Source organism: Xiphias gladius, chromosome 17, assembly GCF_016859285.1.
Source record: "Xiphias gladius isolate SHS-SW01 ecotype Sanya breed wild chromosome 17, ASM1685928v1, whole genome shotgun sequence".
Lineage (NCBI taxonomy): Eukaryota > Metazoa > Chordata > Actinopteri > Istiophoriformes > Xiphiidae > Xiphias > Xiphias gladius.
This window is the reverse complement of record NC_053416.1, coordinates 9,094,494-9,115,131: the sequence shown is the minus strand read 5'-3', so window position 1 is coordinate 9,115,131 and position 20,638 is coordinate 9,094,494. Positions and strand designations below refer to the sequence as shown.

The 20,638-nt window shown below is 40.8% G+C and overlaps 3 protein-coding genes across 10 annotated transcripts in view; 1 reads left to right on the top strand and 2 right to left on the bottom strand.

Annotated features, from left to right (window-relative positions):
- Positions 1–100: 100 nt before the first annotated feature.
- Positions 101–12,641, bottom strand: LOC120802448 (septin-5-like). Of its 5 annotated transcripts, none has more exons than XM_040150282.1 (13): positions 12,270–12,640; positions 11,999–12,172; positions 8,280–8,669; positions 6,342–6,438; positions 5,873–5,959; positions 5,522–5,645; positions 5,154–5,288; positions 4,865–4,982; positions 3,681–3,782; positions 3,497–3,593; positions 3,091–3,253; positions 2,147–2,249; positions 101–2,055 (listed from the first exon to the last, which is right to left on the bottom strand). In XM_040150282.1, the coding sequence occupies exons 1-13, from the start codon at positions 12,291–12,293 to the stop codon at positions 1,984–1,986; spliced, it is 1,686 nt and encodes a 561-aa protein (XP_040006216.1). In that variant the 5' UTR covers positions 12,294–12,640; the 3' UTR covers positions 101–1,983. The 5 variants fall into 5 exon arrangements, with proteins under 5 accessions (XP_040006216.1, XP_040006217.1, XP_040006218.1 ...); XM_040150283.1 differs by having other exon boundaries at positions 11,999–12,169; XM_040150284.1 differs by lacking the exon at positions 11,999–12,172 and having other exon boundaries at positions 102–2,055; positions 12,270–12,639.
- Positions 12,607–20,638, top strand: part of LOC120802449 — a 20,295-nt gene continuing 12,263 nt past the window's right edge. Inside the window, exons 1-3 of one of the 2 annotated variants that reach the window (XM_040150287.1) lie at positions 12,698–12,943; positions 13,054–13,101; positions 13,221–13,244. In XM_040150287.1, coding sequence (XP_040006221.1) covers positions 13,085–13,101; positions 13,221–13,244 — 41 coding nt within the window. In that variant the 5' untranslated portion in view covers positions 12,698–12,943; positions 13,054–13,084. Of the gene's footprint in view, positions 12,635–12,697; positions 12,944–13,053; positions 13,102–13,220; positions 13,245–20,638 lie in introns of those variants that run through there. The other variant, XM_040150288.1, reaches the window with a different exon arrangement.
- LOC120802446 (LIM domain kinase 1-like) overlaps positions 13,577–20,638 on the bottom strand; it is a 10,216-nt gene continuing 3,154 nt past the window's right edge. Inside the window, exons 3-15 of one of the 3 annotated variants that reach the window (XM_040150277.1) lie at positions 20,013–20,125; positions 19,674–19,847; positions 19,409–19,514; positions 18,978–19,249; positions 18,712–18,901; positions 18,485–18,571; positions 17,946–18,077; positions 17,789–17,848; positions 17,616–17,681; positions 16,449–16,635; positions 15,857–15,912; positions 15,489–15,646; positions 13,577–14,924 (exon numbers count right to left, since the gene is read on the bottom strand). In XM_040150277.1, coding sequence (XP_040006211.1) covers positions 14,321–14,924; positions 15,489–15,646; positions 15,857–15,912; positions 16,449–16,635; positions 17,616–17,681; positions 17,789–17,848; positions 17,946–18,077; positions 18,485–18,571; positions 18,712–18,901; positions 18,978–19,249; positions 19,409–19,514; positions 19,674–19,847; positions 20,013–20,125 — 2,205 coding nt within the window. In that variant the 3' untranslated portion in view covers positions 13,577–14,320. The remainder of the gene's footprint in view (positions 14,925–15,488; positions 15,647–15,856; positions 15,913–16,448; positions 16,636–17,615; positions 17,682–17,788; positions 17,849–17,945; positions 18,078–18,484; positions 18,572–18,711; positions 18,902–18,977; positions 19,250–19,408; positions 19,515–19,673; positions 19,848–20,012; positions 20,126–20,638) is intronic. The other 2 variants (XM_040150279.1, XM_040150278.1) reach the window with 2 other exon arrangements.

Below are 20,638 nucleotides of genomic sequence, written 5' to 3'. Positions count from 1 at the left end.
GATTCTTAATAAATCTTATTACATTTACAACACGTTTGCTCCTGTGTTTAATGGTCTTGTGTAAAAATGTGGACAAACATAAACTGCAGTTAGAAAGCTTTTTTTATTTTTATTTATTGACGTTCTTGTCCTTACAAAACAGCAGACTTAAAGATTTAAAAAACAAACAAACAAAAAAAACAGATCAATCACAAGTAATAAAACGTGAAAAATGTAGTTTACTTATTTAAAGCCCAACATCACTACAGTGACCACTAGATGGCAGTGTCACATTACTAATTAAAGAGCCACACTACGACACATTACTAAAACAAACCGAACAAAACTAATACATTGTGGCAGCACAACACCTCTTTCTTCAGATGGAGCGACTCATACCTGAAGATCACAGACTCCATCCAGCGGTGAGCCAGTGTGACCTCCAAAAGTGCTGTCGACCACAACACGGACCCTGCGACTGCTTAAGGCTGGACCATGCTTCTCCTGGCTGCGGGTAAGAAAACGCGCGTACGGGAGCTTGTGCAGCCGTTCGCTATACCTGTCAAGAGTTTGACTGTAAAGTTCACACATCGGCCTTCTGACAGGAGTTGGATCAGCCAGTCGGCTTGCTCCCCTTCGTTGTACATGGGTGACTGCGTTATCCAGATTAGATTGTTGATGATTTGACACGAGTCTGGATTTTTTTTTGGTTTTTTTTTTTGGGTTGTCCAAAGCTGGTTTAAAATTTATCTGGAATTGTTGCCTGAGCAACAAGTCCTTGAGTCCAAACCCAAGAAAGGGCAGCTTTAATGACATTTAGCAGGATCGTGACCATGAATTTTACAGTTAATCCCATACAACATCTAATTTTCAGTTACAAATAACTCACTTTCTTAGAGATATATTGAAAGAATGTTGATATAATTATGATTCCAGGTGAGAACATGCAGGTCATTTAGAAATCTTTATGATCTGGTGGTGTAATTATCACAAAGTACCTATACTTATACATGATAAAATATAAAACAAAATAAAACCTTGCACACTAAAAAAAGAGTCAGTCCAGGTTTTAAGATACTGAGAGCAAAAAGACATGAACTCAACTAGAAAAATTAAAACTATTAAAAGACAAATGGAGTTAGAAAATATAAAATTTAAGGTGATGTTAAAATGTGAATCTGTCATTTGAATACACTAAAACTTATTAAAAGGTAAACTGCAAAAGTCACTTTGCTGAAAATAGTTTACGCACTTGACGCAGCTTTTTAAGCGATTTTGGTAAAGTTTCATTTTCATGGCAGGTTTATGATCATCACTTACAAGTCTCATGCATGTCCATTGGGGAGAACCTCACCGTTCATGCACCAACATTGCTCGTAGTCTGACCAGCGTTGAAACATAACTTTGAGGACAACAATGCAGGAACACACATAAAATTAGTCTTCTGTCCATGAATCTATTGCACCAGTGCATGCTGGGAGGCTTCCCAACACAACTACCTCATGTATATGCACTCATCCATTCATATGAAAGTGTGAGTGCAAGACAGCTTCATCCATGATAACAACTAATCAACCCGCAAACTGCGTTTAAAGAACCAGACTAGCTGGATGAGAATTAACAGGATTATTTTAGCCCGATGTTAGCCGGAATTATTTAAACCACATTTAAAGAACAGGGCCCAGGTCTGCAAGACACGTTGTTGGGATTTGGAAATGTTGGCTCCTCTGCAGGCCTGGGCAACCTGTAATTATTCATAACACCCTTCTCTGCGTAGACCCACAGAAACGTTTACACGTATCTTCGGAGAACCATGGTTCCAGCCTGGCTCACTGTTAAGTTGTTCTGGTGAGTTGCAATCAGACAAGAACCTGAATGCAATAGTCCTGATTTCCTTTTCATATAAATTCCAACTGTTTTGACATCAGATTTCATAAACAGGGCCTCCTGTGTGTTCCTGGGTGCTTCTTGTTTGACTCCTCCCCTGGGGAATTATGGGAAAAATCAGTAGCCCCCTCTCTGGCTGTGCTGCATCTGCTCCTGAATTCTCTCCAGCACCTCCTGCATCCGCCTCAGCTACAGAGAGGAAAAAAATGAACAAACGAGTGGTGATTACCGCTGTAAGTGAGTGAGTGAATGAATGAGGGAGTGAGTGAGAGAGATGTACCTCTTCGTCTTTCTCAAAGATGAGTCTTTCCTTCTCGGTGTCAACGACGGCCAGCGGCAGAGGAAAATCTGCCTCGCTCCTCTCTCGATACTTCTCACGCAAACTAAAACCCATATTCACAGCCACATACACGCAAAGAAGACAAACAATCTGCGTGAACATCTGTTGTACTTTTTTAAATTTTTAACAGCCTATACTGTATTTTAAAAAGGCCTGGAACATCTAATATTATGAATATATAACAGAAAACAAAACTAATTAAAACAGAAATGGGAGAATGGAGATATCTGAAGCGGATTGGAATGATAGATGGAAAAGACAGAGTAAAACTACCAATTCTTGTCTTGTCTTGAAGACAGCTCTGTTGGAATAAAATAATCCAACATTTTGTGACTCCAATTTTACTCAAAGAGCTTATCAGGTTGAGGATGAATGCTGGAGGCGGTGTGGTAAAAAAAACCAAACAAACAACAAAAAAAAAACATGGCTACCCATATTCCTTCTCTCTGGGCCTGTCCTTTCATTTTTCTACATTGGCAAGAGGTTGCTGAAGAAATAATAAGAGCAATTGCTCTTTTGTCACATCATACCTGGTCAAAATCCCAGACAACCTTTACCTTACGACTGCGATCAATGTGTAAAATACTGGAAAAACTGGACAACATACTGCATGCGTGCGTACAAGAAGTCACCCCATTACATATTTCATTGAAAGACAAGTCTAATGTGGACCCTTCTTTTACCCTGAAAATATCAATAAAGTTGCAAAACAAAAAAAAAGGTCTAAAAACAAATCCCTGTCCTCATAGAAGCAAGAAAGTAAGAGGTAAATAATGACCAACGCTTGCGTTAAACTTACGGATGCTCGCAAATAAGCAAATGCAGAGACCGAATTTTAATGACTCAGGTCCACCCGTGACCATGTGCATCCTGCCTCCACCCACCTGCGTTTCCTCTCCTGCACCACCATGCGTGTCATGTTCTGGATGCACTGTGCTCTGTAGTTTTCGTAGTGCGTCTCACGCGTCATGTCCTTCAGATCCTGCATGTGCGTCCTCACCAGCATGTTTCTCAGCAGCAGGAAGTCAGAGTGAGCCGGGTTCTCCACTGACCATGCAACGGCAGCAACAATGTTACTGGATCATACTGGTTTTACTTTGTTAGACAACAGAACAACAGAACCAGGTCATAATAAATCGACTGATAGTGAACCATCATCAACCATCTCACGACTGATAAAACCATCCATATGATAGGCTAGAAGAACAAACTGCATTGAAAATAAAAATCTAAAAAAATCGGAAAGAAAATAAAAACTATAACTATTGAGTGTGTGTTTGTGTGAAATACCTTCCACCACACCCCAGGGATAGGCACGACCCCTGAACTTGCGACCTTTACCCTCCACTTGAACATTACTCCCAATTACTGCAAATGGGATGCTGTCCTGCAGAGAGAAGCAAAAAACAATGAGCTGTCAGTCTTGACGTGGATGAGACGGCATTTTTCAACCGTGAGAAATTAACTGAAGAACCTTCAGGATCTGGTCCTGCTTCTTAAAGTCTTCGTCCTCGTCTGAATCACACTCAGGAAACTGGTAGATGTTGATGCCAAACTGCTTGATCTCCTCTCTGATCTGGAGTACATGGACACATATACAAAAATTTTTGCTTGAGAGAAACAGACGGAGAGAAAAAACTAAAGCTAAAACTTCTCTCTCGACGGAGACTAGAGGGCCTAGATGCCTGAACTCTCCCCTGAAGAGTCCGTGGGAAGATTGAGGTGATGCTAACGCTGAAATAGCACCATTACAAAAGTGTGTTATTAGGCTGTGCGCTGATTTTAAGTCTCTTTTCTGGAGCTTCCAAATGTTTCTATTTCCCCATTCAGTGACCAGTCTTTGTTGAGACAGACAGACAATTTTTAACGCCTGAAGTTTGAAAGATGTGGGCGTTTACCAGTGAGGGAGGGTCTAATGAAAGACACTATCCAGGGACCAAAAGTCCAGATATCTTGGCCTCTCCTGTGTCAGTTTTGTCCATTATGTTTTTGGCCACACTTGTGCCTTGAGGTATGGTTATGGGGGCGGAAATATTGGTCAACTGGACCGCCATTGCGGTCCAGACAGAAATACCGCAAGAACTGTTAGATGGATTGCTATTAAATTTTGAACAGACTCTCCCATTTTGTCCCCGGAGGATGAAGGCTGCTGACTTTGGAAATCCCCTGACTTTTCCACAAGGTTCACATTTGTGGTTTTGGATGAAATATAACAACTATTGGTTGGACTGTCATGAAATTTTGTTCACACATTCATTCAGGGTGAACTGTAATAACTTTAGCGCTCCCTCAACTTTTCCTCTAGCGCCATCATCGGGTCAACATTTCAGTTGTCCAATAATCTGGTTTATTATTAAGTACCTGCTAAACTAATGACATTTCCAACAGCTGTACTTTGACTTCAGTGTTAATTAGCAAATGTTAGCCTGCTAAAAGCTAAACTGAGACATCAAAAGACACTAAAACATTATACAAGCTTAACATAAACATGTTAGCATGCTGACGTTACCAAACTTGGTGGACGTGTAATGTTAAATCGCTCTTTTGAATACATTGGACACATACAACAAAGAACCTGTGGTTTAAGCCGTGTGTGTGTGTGTGTGTGTGTGTGTGTGTGTGTGTGTGTGTGTGTGTGTGTGTGTTTTGATCTCGTACCTTCATCTTCTTTCTGCAGACCTCTGCTTGTGTCAGGCTGTCAGCTTTGGCCAATACAGGAACTATGTTGACTTTTTCATGCAAGGCCTTCATGCACTCCACATCCAGAGGTCGAAGACTGACAGGAGGAAAACAGACGTGTTTGTGTGTGTGTGTGTGTGTGTGTGTGTGAATGTACACATACAGAAATAGGCCCAAAAGATATTGAAGAACTTTTAGGTGTGGCTGTTCTAGTAATGTTGTGCTACTTTAGCTCCATGTGCAGAAGTAAAACATGTTGTCAGTGTACCCGTGGCCAAATGGGGGGATGAAGTAGAGGCAGCAATGAACTCTGTTGTCCTGGATGTTCCTTCTGTTCAGCCCGCTCTCATCTCTGAAGTACTGTTCAAACTGCTGGTCAATGTAGTCTTCTATTTGCTTCCAGCTGATGCAAACACATAAAATCTGAGTGAGCCAAACAACAAGCACGGCCGAGAACCGACGTGACCTATTTCAAAATAAAAGCATGTTCAGTGTGCTTGTGATGCCATGAGTTGAAGTTGAAGTTCAAGACCTTGGAGCCTGTTCAGTAGAGCAGAAGTGCCACCAGGGCAGCACTGTGTCATGTCTGGGTCAAGCTGGTTTGAGTCTGCAGGAGTGAAATGATTCTGACCTCACCTTTCTGTGTTGTTGACGGCGTCGCCGAACCCTGGCGTGTCTATGATGGTGAGTCTCAGTTTGATTCCTTTCTCCTCAATGCCAATGGTGTGTCTGACGATGTCGACTGTTTGATTGATCCGTTCTGCAGACAGATGCAGGTGCAGTGTAACTGAATCTACACAGGCAACAAGTTAACAGTGTGTGCGAGGCGAGGTAATGGCAGCATCACGTTTTGCACCAGGTAAACGACAGCTAATAATGACGTTTTTTTTTTCTACACATAAACCACACATCTACAGGACATAGTCTGATTCCAGCTGCTTTTTCCTACCTCATTTACATGTAAATGAATAATAGAAGAAATCTCACCCTCTGCATTAGGAACCTTCCTGTCTTTGTAGAGGTCCGTGAGGAACAAACTGTTGATTAGTGTGGATTTACCGAGGCCAGACTCTCCTACAGAGGGAAAGAGAGAGACTCAACCGAGCCCTGATTCTTGTAGTAGCATGAGTAAAATGTCACATCCAGCTATGCTGAAATGTTTGTAATTTATTTGAACACATTTGGTTGCAAAACCTTTACCAAAAAAGAAAGTACTTCTTCACAAAATGACACAACACCATGCTCCCACTAATCAGTCATAGATGTTTTTAGTCATGGCTGACAAATGTAGAATTCAGAGCAATAATGTCTGATGTCTGTAATCTACACCGATTAGGGCATTTCTTAGCATTGTGCCAGTCAACTGACATCTGCTCTGATGGCGTGTTTTGTTGTATGTGGTTTTTTTTTGTTTTGTTTTTTTTAGGGGGGGGGTTAGCAGACATAAGGGACTCACCTGCCACCATGACTGTAAATGTGAAACCTTTCTTCACTGTTTTTCTATGAACCTGGTTGGGCAACGTGGCAAAACCCACATACTCCTTCTCCTGATCCTGCAGAAAGAAAACACAAACTTAAAATGTATGTACGTGCATATTATTTATAATTAAGGATTGAATGGGTGATAATCTGGAAGATTATTGCAACTTTTTTTCTCTTTTAATACAAGTAAAATACAAGTAAAAATGGAGAAGAGGGTAGATGCCGAGTTGGTATTTCATGAGTTTAAAAAGCTCACCAAAAAGATGAGCCATACAGAAACTCACTTACTGTTTGGAGGCCCCAACAGTAAGTGAGTTTCTGAATGTAATGACTTTTTTTTTTTTTCTAATTTCCAATATTGCATTACATGCTGGTGTAAGGTGAGCAAGACAGACAGCCTTAAAGCCAACTTTATAAAAAAGCCTTGACGGTCTTGGATAGGAAACCACGATGGTATCATTAATGTGATAAACTTAGTAAGCATACCATGTTGAACATTGAGAATTTAGTTTTGTATTCCGATTCCACTTCCAGCACTAAAAAGCTTCGTACAACTTTGCACAGAGCAAATGATCAGAGCTTGAGTTTAGTGTTTAATGTTGTTTTGAACTTGTATTTGGATTAATTGCATTAGTTATTTTAGTGTTTGTTTCTACCTGCCCAGGGTCTGTAGAGGAAAATCTGCTAGTAGCTAAATCTGGTACAACACAGCTTTTCTCTTTGTATGAGATTAATGTTTTTTTGTGAATGGTCTCTGACAGATAAATATAATAAACAAAAAAAAAGAAAAAGAAAAAAAATTCTCATGCTACTGGGTTGACAAATTACAGCACCTAATAGCATTTCTGTTACAAATACGAGCACGGGTCAGACAAAGGTCGGTCAAAAGCCTGAAATGTTAACATTGTTTAACTAATCAGTCATGGGTTGATATCAATAGCCCTGTCAAACCCCCGCAGATTTAATCTGAATTCCTCTGTGATGCAGCAAAGATCTTACATGTTGGCGTACTCATTGTATTGTTGGCCTCACGTTCCCTCTGACCCAGTAGCATCAGGGAAACAGCCAGAGTCTCCCGACTCTCTCGGCAAAGATGAACTTTGGGCGCAGAGCAGAGGTGTTGCGTCTGATCTAACGCCTGTTAACCACATCGATGTGCAGCTATGCTTTGAACTTGAAAGTTGATGTCTGACCTCTGTATTCGCTAACTCTTTAAATTGCAGGTGAATATGAAGCAGCTGTAAACAGGTTGCAAGGAAGAGAAAAATGTCTGTATTGGGCAGTATCCAGAGATCCAGAGACATACTAGGAAATAAAGTAAGGGATCTTATTCTACGAAATATGGGTCTTAAAACATGAATATGAATCCAGGTGTTATAATGTGTGTAAGAGTTTATTATTTTGTTCTTCCTCTGGCCCTTTCTTGACTTGCTACATATCTATTGTCAGTTTCTTACACCTTATTTGATCAAATGTTGCTATGTTCATCATGCTTAGAAACAGTTGGTATTTCTAGTTTTATTTATACATTTCACGTGATTTTACTTCCTTTTGAGCATTTGTTCAGTTTAATTTGATTTAATTGTAAAAAAATATGAACTAATGTAATTTCAAATGTTTTTCCTAATTTAAACAAGATTTTCTTTAATTCAGCTCAAAGATGTGTGTTTTTTTTTTATTGTTTTGCTTCTTGAAAGTATGTGTTGCCTCTGGTTTTGGGGAATGCATAGGTTCATAGAATTTCCTAATATAGATCTAATTCAATCTGCAAACACTGAAAAAGAACTACATCAAAAAAGCAAACGACATGACAATAGACAGTAACAAACAATAAACACACATACTAATGATAAAGATGTACACACACAGTGAACAGAAGCACAAAAAAAAACACAAAACAAAAAAAACACACCTCTGGAGAGTCATAGGGGTCAAAGCGTCCCCATGGACTGCGTGGACGGGAGGCCGGGCTGAGCGGAGAGTCCAGAGACACCTGAGAGACGAGCTGCCTCCTCAGCGGCAGGGGCTGAAACTCTGCGTCCAGCCCCACACAATTTGGTCTGTGAGGGACTGTCGGAGATCCAGCAGGGTGGCAGGGGATGGGACGGGGCAGAGGAAGAGTCCTGGGAAGGCTGGGATGTCTCCCGTTGGTTGCTGTCCCAGTTCCCTCTGCCTCAGGGTTGGCTGGTGCCTGGTGACCTGGTGCCTGCTGCTGTTCACCATACTGAGAGATGGGAGGGAGATCCCTCATGGCGTAAGGAAACTGAGTGTCCTCCTGGTCATCAATGGACAGACTAGACAACTGGGACAGGAGGCAGCAGAGGTACACATGTTTTTATATGGACCATCAAAAGTCTCAAGAATGTAACTCACTTTGGTCAAAACTAAAAAGGAAGTGATCTTTCCTATTTACTGATTTGCTTGAAACAACTATGGTACAATAAAAATAATTATTTGAGGGCTGAAAGTTAAAAGGACTAAAAAAAAAAAAAAAGTACATTTAAATCTTAAAAATGTTGAGGAAAAACTTGTATTTTGCTTTTTTACTTTCCCTCATTTTGCATTTATTATTTTCTAATTATCGGCTGCAGATGAACAAGCCCCGACTCACAGGAGCCCTTGTCCTGCAATCCTGTACAACGTACTCTGAAGCTTTCGAGCTTGCAGTCAGGTGAAACAAAGCGATGGTCTGGAGCGCTGAAGAAATGTCACACCCTGAATGTTGCTGCAGTTTGCCGCCTATCGCTCCAGTCATGGGGCTCTGACCACATGACATACATGACTTTTTCATTGTCAAGTCCAACCTGAAGTACAGACGGAAAGCCAACGAGAGCACGCAAAAAACGTAAAATCAGCGGTTAAGTAAACTTGATAAGGAGAGAGGACCACTAGGGATGGATTATTATTCAATGTAGAACATTAAAAACTCATGATTTTGGAAATCCCACTTTGATTTTGGGTCTTTTTTTCCCCTCAACTGTTTGTGAATGAGACTGTTAGAACTATATATTATTTATCTACGTATGTATATTACAATTTAGATTATCTACAGCTAATTTTAAGGCCCTCCGATCACACTGCAGATATAAAGTCAATCACTAACTGACTAACTGGCTACTGTGGCCACATCTCCAAACACGAGCATGTGCCTTCTGCTGTAGTGGCTGACTATGCCCCCTCGTCACTGATTAGCTCTAACCTGTGATCCCATTATACCATTACAGAGGCCCTCGTCCATCTGTCCAGGATGGGTGGAGGTACAGACAACAGACAGTTTGGAGCTGGATGTCAGTAAACACTAGGGTCAAACTGGATATATTAACTAGACTGAAGTGCTTGTTTTTTTTCTTTTGTTTAAGGAGCATTTTTCAGTGTGGATCTTATGTAAACAAAGCAGGTGGATGCATATATTCAGCAGGGCTGTATGAATGACCGTGCAGTCCGTATTTGTGCTCCCTCTCGTTTTCCAACACCTCACTCCAAACCTGCTCTGGTCACGTCACAGGTAGTCCCCCCCCCAGAGTGAGTCTGGACAGCCGAACCGCCACCCCTGCTCTACAGGAGAGACACATCCCTCCAGCCTCACACTGTGCTCACATCATCCTTTTGACCTGGTCTGAAGGCAGCAGACCAACGCAGCCCACGCTGCCGCCGGCCTGATCAGGGTTTGTGTGGCATCCCTCTGCCTGTCAGCTCTCATTTACCCACAAAGCTTTGCAGCAGGCTTAACCCAGCTTCTAATGCTCTGACGGGGTGGGGGTGGAGGGGATGGAGATTTAAGTCCTAAACACACACAGGCATGCACAAGCTATAACCACTATCACTAAAGACAATTCTACAACTTTGTCCTACCTCATTTTCTGAGAAAGTTGCAGCTTTTTTGAAAGGAAAGCATAAGTAAATGTGTGTGTGTGTGTGGGGGGGGATGAATAGTTCATAAAAAATAAAAATACAAATGCAGAAGGACTTGATGTATAAGCTGGATATTGGGAAAAGAAAATGATGGCAATTGGTCTTCAGGAAATACATAAAGGGACAAATTAAAAATTTAAAAAGTAAGTCGATTTACAAGTCTTTACCCTCCTGATATCAATAAATAAAACGTTTAAATAAAATGCAGCACTATGAGTTTAAACCAGTAAAAACAACATTTTATCTCTTAGTTTATATAGGTCACACACATCCCTGCAGGGACGCTACAGGCTGATATAGTGATTTTTCAACTGGCTGAGCAATTTTCTGTTCAAGATACCGTTGGTCATTTTTTTTTTTAACAAATCGGCGACGCAACCGAGGCGTGTATAGATTGCAGGTGCTCCGCGTCGTGGACGTACCTTTTCTATTGCCGCGGAACCTGACCGGGGAAGACATGTGCTCCATGTTGCTGCCGGCAGAAAACGGACAGGCTGCGATGTCAGCGAGGCCGGACTACGCAAGGACTAATAAAATGTGATGAGGCATGTGGCGTGCGTGCGTGCGTATCGAGCCATGCGCTGGTTGGACCGAGCCGCGGGTTTAGTGCGCTCAGTGTTGCCCGCTCTGACGTGGTTTTAAGGACGAGGGAGCGTAGGCCAGAGGAGCCGGGCAGGCTGTTACTCCCCATTGGCCACAGTGTAGGAAGCTGCTACTACTACTACTACTACTACTGCACTAATAATAATAATAATAATAATAATAATAATAATAATAATAAAAAACTGCTATTGCTCTATATTTGAATGATTATGATCAATATTATGCTCATACCACCTATATGATATATTGTAGCTCCTGGTTGTGAGTCAAACTTCAACAGCATGGAAGCACAAACTGGGGCTGTAGCTACAGTGGCTCCAGAAACTATTCAGACCTCCACACTTTTTTTATTTTTTATCTTTTTTGCACACTATATTGTATTGCAGATTTAATTTGAAAAGGATGAACTTTCCATTGGCATTGACATAGTATTCAAACCCTTTGCTGCGGTACTACAAGTTGTGGTCAGGTGCGTCCTGTTCGCTTCAGTTGTCACTGAGTTGTTTTCTAGAACTTGACCGGAGTCCACCTGCGGCAAAACTGGACCGACTGGACGGAGCTCGGAAAGGCAGACACCCAGTTTGTCATCGTGGATTATCGAGTTTAGACCGATTTGCGGAAACGGCAGTTTAATTAAAATTAAATCTACACCACAACGAAGTGCGCAAAAAGCGAGGGGGTGTGATTACTTTCTGAAGCCACTGCATATCCATGTTTTATCCATGTGCATGATGGTCTTGTGCTGTTTATCAATGCCACGTAATGTTTCGTAAAAGGACTGTCAGACTTCTGACCCTACACAGCTCAACACTACACGGAAAACCTGCGTTTTTAGGTTTAGGTTCGAGCATTAGAGACCCGACGGGTGCTTCTTCCTCGCTCCCAGTCTCGATCGGGGCCGTCTGATTCACAGCGTGGGAGAGGCCCCCAAGCAATGACCCCGTGGAAAAGCACTTTAACAGAAGTGGGGCGGTTGACCACACTTAATATTAGCAAAAAACAAAAAACAAACAAAAAAACACAACAACGATAAAACAAACAAACAAAAAACCCATTTGGCACTCATTCTCAATGTCCTTTCTCTTGCAAAACTCAAAAGAATAGAGTAAATCTCACCTCAGTCCCGAACGAGGCCCCGATGACCCCATCTGAGCCATCGACACCACGGGATTCGGTCCCCTCCGCAAATCTCGGAGGAAAAATATCCGTACGTTGTTTTTTTGTTTTGTTTTGTTTCCCCACCAGAAGCGAGCTGTATCCTGAAATGTGTTTATGCCACACACAGGTCTGCTGCCAAAAAGAACCAGCGTTTAACTTCAATACTTCCACAACTCAACAAACGTTACCGGCGGAGAAGCTGAGGAGGAACAATGAAGTAACATTTTACCTTTCCGGGGAAGAAAGTAGACATGTGCCGGTTCACAAAAACACATTTGAAGACACAGCCCGCCGCGGCTGGACGACAAGTGGAAAAACAGTGTTTTGACTTTTCCCCTAAGGTCTGTGTAAGGTATGCTAATGTCCATTAGCCACGGTCCAACTGGGTCTCAGTGGACTCCAGCGGCCCGGCTTTAATCACTTAATTCAGTTTTATTGATATAGCGCCAAATCATAAGGACGCTTTTCATATAGAGCAGGTCTAGACCACACTCTTTATAATAATTATTTTTTTAACATATTAACCCGACTAAGCCAGAAATACTTCCACATGCACTGTGTCGTGGCCAAGGGCTAGGCGTCAATGTTTGCCAGGTTAGTAAATGTAAAGTGCGTGATGACGTACGTTGCGTACCTTACGGCTAAAAAAAAAAAAAAATCTGTCCATGCCAGGCATTTACCCCGTATTTAGCCACATTTTTGCCACGTTTTAGTGAAAATACGAGTACGTATGCTACATACTGAACACACAGACGAACCTCTCAGCCGTGGATGCTACAGCCACGAGTTTCGGGTTTTGTAATGTAACTTTAGCTAATGCTACGCTAAGTGCCACACTAAGCTACGATTTGGTACGTTATCGCCAGTTGGAGACGCATCGGAGACACTGAGCTAGCTCAAGAAGTAAATTAAAAACACTTTTAAACGTTTTGGTGTACGGATAAAAATGCAAAATAACGAAAAATAACTTTAGAATAGATACATATAACCTAAATAAAACTTTTTAATTTTAGTTTTTCGTCCACGTCGAGCAAGGAGCTAACTATGTCTTTCAGAAAAACGTACGCTTTAATGGCATTACATTAGCCCTGTGACTTTGATGTACCCAAGTTGACTACATTAACCTTTCTCACAAAGGAGCAATTTAACTTAATTAGCTTGCTGCAATTTTTTTTTTTAGAGCCATCTATCAAGCCTACAAGAGGTGAGTGTTTGATGTTTGGTTAATACACGTGTTTTCTGTTAAGTATTATAATTATTATTCATAATTCATTCATATCAATTGTTATTGTTAACGACGTATACTCTATGTGTGAAATATCAAATTACCAAAAATGTGTGGTCACTTTAGGAGTAGCAAATAGTTGTCTTCCATGTTCCATGCTAAATACTGCCTTAGAAAAAAGACTGCATTTGATAAACGAGTGGGAGTAAATTTTACGTATGTTAAATAGTGAGTGATCAATGCTAAATAGTCGTATGAATTTATATTTTTCTTTATTAAGTTAACTACAGTTGTAGTTTTATGTTTTCACAGCTCTGCGTTGGATGTGGTCTTAAAATTTTTAACAGAAAATGCATAAGGAATTATGATAAATAAGTGATCCATGCAATGTAGCTTAAAGAGTAAAGTGCCACGTGTTTCACAGCTTCTAGAAAAACCTGATACAAGAGCCCAACCGATAAATTGGCCAGCCATTTTTAGCTTATAACAGATATACTAATATTTTCATACTGTGGATGTTGGCCAATAAGTAAAGACAAATTGTGATACAGAAATGCAAAAGATATGTTTGAGGTAATTTAAAAACAGTGTTGTAGACTGTCCATCAGACAGATGTCTTGGAATTTAAGGAATCCTTATCAAAATAGTTTGTTTCTGTTATGTGTTAAAAAATGAATAACGGCCAATATGCCACTATTGTATTTAATGTTGAACTCTCCTATGTCAATATGGATATCAACCAAATCCATTATCGGTCGAGCTCTAGTTGAAACCACATACAGTAGATACTGGTTCACAGAGGAATGTGAGGAAAATGTAATGAGCTAGGCAATTGTTATCAAACTGTGTACAAATTGTTACTACTTCTCGTGTAAAATATCCTGTATGAATCAGCATTTATTGGTTTAATGTCTCTGCAGGTTTTCAATCCATTAGTATTCCACATAAAGCGTTACGATTCATTCAGTTCTCTCCCAAACACTGTTCATACAGTGTTTTATCCCTCAAAACGGCGCTTTGTGGATGTGTCCTGTTTATGCCATCAAATTAAAAAATCAGAGAAAAGAGCTGTCCTCTGTAGATCTGTCCCACAGCACTCTGCATGTCCTCCTGTGCCTGTTAGACTGGCCTGGCAGCGAGCTGTTGACCTGCAGTGGTTTTGAGGGCTTGTGTTGGACTTTTGGTTGTCCTGAGGGGTTATTGTGTTCATAGGTTTCAGACCCATTCTTGACTGAGTCTGTGCTCATAGACCGGCAACACTGGCTCTTGTCTTGTGAGTGGTTCATACCATCTCTGTTCAAACAGGAGTGGTGGTGCTCAGTCCTCATGTCATGGTTATCATGTGTGTGTTGCTGTTCATCTGAATCGCTGTCAGGCGTGCTGTTTTGGTCTTGGCTTTGAGTGAGGTGATCAGGCTCTATGTGGTTATTTCCATTGTCGGAATGTTGCTTAGGGTCGGGGCTCTGTCTTTGTGGCTCTGAGCAGTGGGTTTGTTCGTGAGAATTACAGGTGTTGTCCTGTTTGTGAGAGTCGTTTTCGTGGTTGCGATCCTGCCAGAAGGCTCTACGTAGCTGCTCTAACTCAGAGAGCAAATGCAGACCAATGTCGAGGTGCATCAGTAGGTTCTCCAGCCACTCCTCCAGCTTTGAAAAGGAAGGACTGAAAGAGTGAAAGACAAAGAGTTGTACTAATGAGAGGTTTTAGGGCCTTATATGCTCTACAGCAGTACTTCATTGACTAAATTTTTAGTAGACTATTCTGCACTCTCTTGGTTTAGTTTATTTGTGTAATGCATAGCTTGGTACAGTATTTTCTGTTGGGGCAGCCCAAAGCCCAAGAGCCCTGCATAAACGCTAAAAGCGGTGTGTGGCCTCATACATCAGTTACTATGAGATAGTATACTTTATACTTGTTGCATCAACTAACCAGAAAATGACCCTATGACTTGCTGACTGTAGTGGTAAAGGTAACAGATGAATACAATATTTTGTTTAGCGTTTCCTTTACAACATTACACTGTCACTATACTTTCACATCTACTTTCACATCATTGAATAGATGTGAATAGAATGACGTTCCACAAACTATACAAAGATCCTGTTAAAACATAAAAATTAAAATGTGTTTTGAAACAAAATACTAACTGTGCATATTTACATGTAGCTTATATTTTGCTCTATATAAATTTAGGTTTGCAGTTGTACTGGAGTTGTGCGATCATACCGTTCATCAGCGTCCATGTCACAGCAGAGGACAGCCAGTGGCAGGAAGGCTGAGGGGCACTCACTAGGGTAGTACTGCTGCAGGAAACCGGCTACATTTAGCCCAAAATCATTTGTCCGGGGAAGGTAGTCAGGGTCGGCACTGACTCTGCCTATTATCTTAGGAGAGACCGAGAAAGATACTGTACATACTCAGCTTCAAATTTGAATTGAAGATGCTTGATTAATTAAAAATACGGATAATATAGGTTTGTTTCTTTGACATTTATACACTACTTTAACTCAGTCAACACAACATATTTTTGAATTTTTAGAAAATCAAGGTCATAATATTTTTAGGAACATTTTACTTTGCCTAGTTGTTCTTACCTCACATATCATGATACCAAAGGAAAAGATGTCCACCCGTTCATCATAGGTTTTTCCTGAGAGGTGCAGAGGAAAGTTTGGAAAATGTGAAGCAAATCTTTACTGTCACATACTGGCCCATGCTGAAGATGTAGAGATTAGATCTACTATTAGACCTACACAGTTCCCCCCCCTTGTGCGTATTTTTTTTGCACTGGGGCACTTATGGTATTAAGAGGAATATTGAGATTGGTCAACACTGTTCAGAAAATTTACTTAGAATATTTATAACTGTGTCAAACCAGAATGTGTACAGTACTTTATTTAAAAAAAGAAACCAACATTTACTGTTTCAAAAAAAGAAATTAGGCTTACAATACATTTTCTCATCATCTTGTCTAATACAGATGTTCCCAAAAATAAAAGCATTAGACCTAGTCACATTTTACTATCATCTCTCCAGTACATACAGGGCTGGAAACAAACAATCCATACTTATGGGATCCCAGAGAGAAACACTTGGTCAAATTGGGTTTGGGCGCCCTGTGGGTCCTGGATTTAGAGACTGCTGATCCCCTGCTATAATTGATAGTCTGAAACCTTATGCACTCACCATGGATCATCTCGGGGGCCATCCAGTAGGGGTTTCCTACCACAGTATACCGCTTCCTTCGGTCAGGCCTGCGGAACTCTGACAATGTCCCCTTTGCAGGCTGCTCCATAGAAGATGTTTTGCTCTGATTCCTCTTTTCCATCACCAGCCGGGCTAGTCCAAAATCTGCCACCACCACAGACTGGTTCTAAAAAAATCAGAGAAAGAGAGAGACATGTGAAGAACATTTAATGAAGGCGTTATGCTCTGTTTTTAGATGAAAGATCGAACACACAGTTAGGTTATGGTGTTCTGTTTTTGTTTGAAAGTGCTATGTGTAGCATTTCTGTTTCTCAAAATCAAGATCACATTTCCCACTAACCTAATGGCTTCTTTGACAGCTTTGTAGAGACTGAGTAGGGAATTCTTGCACAACTTCACTTACTTCCAGGGTGCATGGAGAAGGGAAAAAACCTGAATAGGTCAAAACTCCAGCAACACTTGAAGTAGAAAGAAGAACTTTATTGTCAGACCAGTGCATTCGGCTTGTGGCCCTCATGGATGACCCTAATGAAGGCCACAAACCGTAAGGTGTTGGTCTGACAGTAAAGTTCTTCTTTCTACTACAAGTGTATTTGAAGTGGAGTTTCGACCTCTTCTTTGGCAGCCTTGACATCTATTATGTATGCAACAAGGAAAAGCTAAAACTATATGGTAATAATGAAATACAGAGGTTGGCAAAAGCTGAACGACAGTCTTGTTAATGAAGACTTAGAAGCCTTTTGAAATGCTTTCAACAACTTTAACAAACAAAAGTTATGTATGGGTTTAATATTTAAGTTACAAAAGTTAAACATTAAATTTCACAGATCTATAAAACATGTTTTTCCAGATAGGTTATAAAATTACTTTTTAGCTGGATGACTACATTGATCTTTGGTAGCTAAAAAGAATAGATAAAAGATTTAATAGAACAAATCTGGGTATTTTACCAATTTGTAATTGGACCCAAAATGGTGCCAGCTATCGGAACCTAACCAAGTCTTATTTGTTCAGATTAATTCCATAAATTTTTTCAAATTTAATGCAGTTGCAACATATTCACTGATATTAATGTAACACTACAACACATACCGCTCTTGAAATGGAGATATATAAAGGGTGGGTGTGATGGAAACACTTGTTTACCTCTCTGACCAGGCAGTTGTGTGAGTTTAGATCTCGGTGGATAACATTCATGGAGTGAAGATAGGCCTTAGAGGGAGAGATGTTATATACATTAGATTAAGTTTGTACCAGATTAAGGAATCATTTTGGATTTTAATCTTTTATTTTCAGAATATTAAACCGGAAACACTCACCATTCCAGCTGCAATGTCTTTGGCAAAACCCACTCTTATATTCCAGGGAAAATCCTTGTCCTACAACAAAAGGATTGTGATCAACATACAATGCCTGGGTTCTCTGATAGTACTCATGAATCAACATAAAAAACTTTAAAAAAAAATCTTAATTTACCATTTTAATGATGGTCTCTCGGAGAGTTCCTCCCTGGATGTATTCAGAGACAAAATTTATTCGTTTGTCTTTATAAAACAGTCCAATGAACTTTAGAACGTTGGGATGATCCAGACAGCGCATCACCTTCACCTGTAGAAATTCAGTGGAAATGTGTCTCATGACATTATAGCAACATAAAGATACCTAATAGGTAAGATAGTCAACTAATCCTCTCGATTGTGTAAGTTGGTTTAAAACTGTGCTAGGGAGTCTTAATAAAATACAGCTTTTTTACCAACCTACAACCTATAAGAAGGTTTCCGTAGTGAAGTACCTCCATCTTCCTTGATTTAGTGCCCTAGATTTAAAATGTACTATTGTTTTTGTTGCTTTATAGTCTCCTAAATAAAGTGACCACTAGCAGGGTTGGTAAATATGAGTGTGCGGTGTGAGGTTAACATGTTGTACATCCAATACATATGAGTATCAAAAATGTAAGTTTCCCTGCTAAGTACATCCTAAAACACATGGCATCTCCTGCTCTGATGACCACTTACCTCCTTTAAGAAAGTCTTCTGTGTCTCTTCGTCAAAGTTTATCAACTCTTTCATCACCATCACCTCCCCTGTCTCCTGATGTGTTACCTTGACAGAAACAAGTTGGTCGCTTAAAATCAGTCTTGCAAAGAACTGAAAACTAGGCGTACAGTTGTTTGAAATGTTTTGAGAAAGTTACCCATAAAAAATGAAAGGGACAATCTGATAGAAAAAAGTAACTGTGGTACCTTGACAGCCTGTCCAAAGGAGCCTTTGCCAAGCACTTCTCCATGGATGAGGTCTGAAGGTCTGAAGATGCGGTGGGTCCGATCTCCAGGGTCCACACGAAGGGACTCTGAGCGAACCATATCTCTCCTTTGAGATAAAAGTGACATTGCTCCAGGGGACAGAGGACACTTATCTATACTACAGCTGCGCCTGGGAAAGGAAAGAAAAATTCTTAGAGAGAAGGAGAGGAAAAATGACTCAAAATAGGCTAATAGTCAGCACTTACAAGATGTGTCTGGATCGCATTCCCATGATTCCTTGGTACTGAGGCGGTGAGAGGCTCATCCTGATTTGTGCATCCGTCTCCACAACTGGACTTGGCTCTTCCTCCAGACTTGGGAGTTTGCAGGTTGAAGAAAGTTTGTTGCGGACACAGGGCTCAGGACAGCTGATGTTGTCCTGGGGATTGTTTGAGCGAAGGAGGTCATCAGGAGACTGCGGGTTGTGTTCAATGGTCAGCTGCAGTGGTCTGCTTGTGTCCTGGATCACATAGTGTATCTAGAGGAAAGAATGTTGCGTTGGCCTTTGGTAATGTTGTGGTTTTTAAGTATTACTTATTAATTAATGTTTTGTGCATGCAGGGAAATGTAACCACTTCTCATCTATACTTGTATAAATGGATATTATTACTAAGTCAGTAGGTGGTTTAAGGCCTACCTCATCTGGGGAAATGTTGCGAACAGGAATGCCGTTGACCTCCAGTACGTGATCACCAGTGTGGACAGAGGACAGCAGATCTGGGCTGAGGACAGTTGAATCTAACCTGAGGGAGATTGAGAATGAGTGAATGGGTGGAGGAAAGGTGGAATAAGACAGAAAAGGAGGGAGAGGCTGTTGGATCAGTTTTTGGGTTTAGTTGAGAGGTTAGCGCTAATTAAATTAAAAATTCACTCTTGTTCATGTCTTAGATCGAGAGACTCACTCTGTAACAGTGACGAGAGGACATGCGTCTTGGCTGAGGTCAGTGGCCACAGTCAGGCCTCGTCGCCTGCCTGTATGGGGAGGGAGGGACACCAGCGCCACCATGTGGGGACTCTTGGTGAGTGGAGAAGCTGACCTAACAGCTGATACTACATCCTGACAGAAACAGTGACCACTGCAGAACAAAAAATAAGGGGACAGAACGAAGGGCACACATTAGAATCAGATCTCTGTATGTCCACAATTTATACCTTTTCTGTTTTTCATGATTACAATTTTAGCATCTCTGATGCAGTTATAAAAAGAACTTTGCAAATTTTCCTTTCTGGTTCAAACTTACCAGTAGAGTTGGGTGTGTTCGACGAGCGTGTAAGTGTCTCCATCTCCGATGAACATATCACAGCTGATACAAGTGAAGCATTCAGGGTGGTACTTCTGCGCTCCAGCAACCTGCTTATACAGGGAGGCAGTTTGGTAAAACACAATGCAGAGGCCAAGGGTCACCATATGACATTTGGTGGGGTCAGACTTGAAGGGCCAAATGCAGCTCTGAATTATGCATTCTTTCTATACATTCCTGCATCAAGGCCTTGTAGTGTCAGGATGTTTTCAGAGGATATCCTCTGGTTTGAATGGGGGAAAAAAAGTATTTATTTTCATACCCGGAGGGAACCAAGGGGCAGGAAGGCTTTGAATGTATGAATAATCGTTGTAACCTGCTAAGATTTGGTATTTTGTTTTATATTTGATTACGGCCATACTTCAATCTACGGATATTACATTATGTACATATTTGATATTTATATGGCCACTTGTTAGTTTGAACAACTGGTGGATCTGACTGATCAGTAAAGCAGCTATTTTTAAACTAGCCCACCAGCTATCAATTTCAATTCGCAACAAAAAGGGAAAAAAAGAAACGGGAAGGAAGATTATCTGCCAAGGTGACTTTGGCTTGGGACAGTT

Bases quoted from the DNA above. Each gene is read 5' to 3' on its own strand.
- LOC120802448 (XM_040150282.1), bottom strand. From the start codon at position 12,293: ATGTCTACTTTCTTCCCCGGAAAG. The intron at 12,173-12,269 runs GTAAAATGTTAC...TCTTTTTGGCAG, and splicing joins CTACTTTCTTCCCCGGAAAG to CAGACCTGTGTGTGGCATAA. The intron at 4,983-5,153 runs GTACACTGACAA...TCCTCCTGTCAG, and splicing joins ATCCCCCCATTTGGCCACGG to TCTTCGACCTCTGGATGTGG.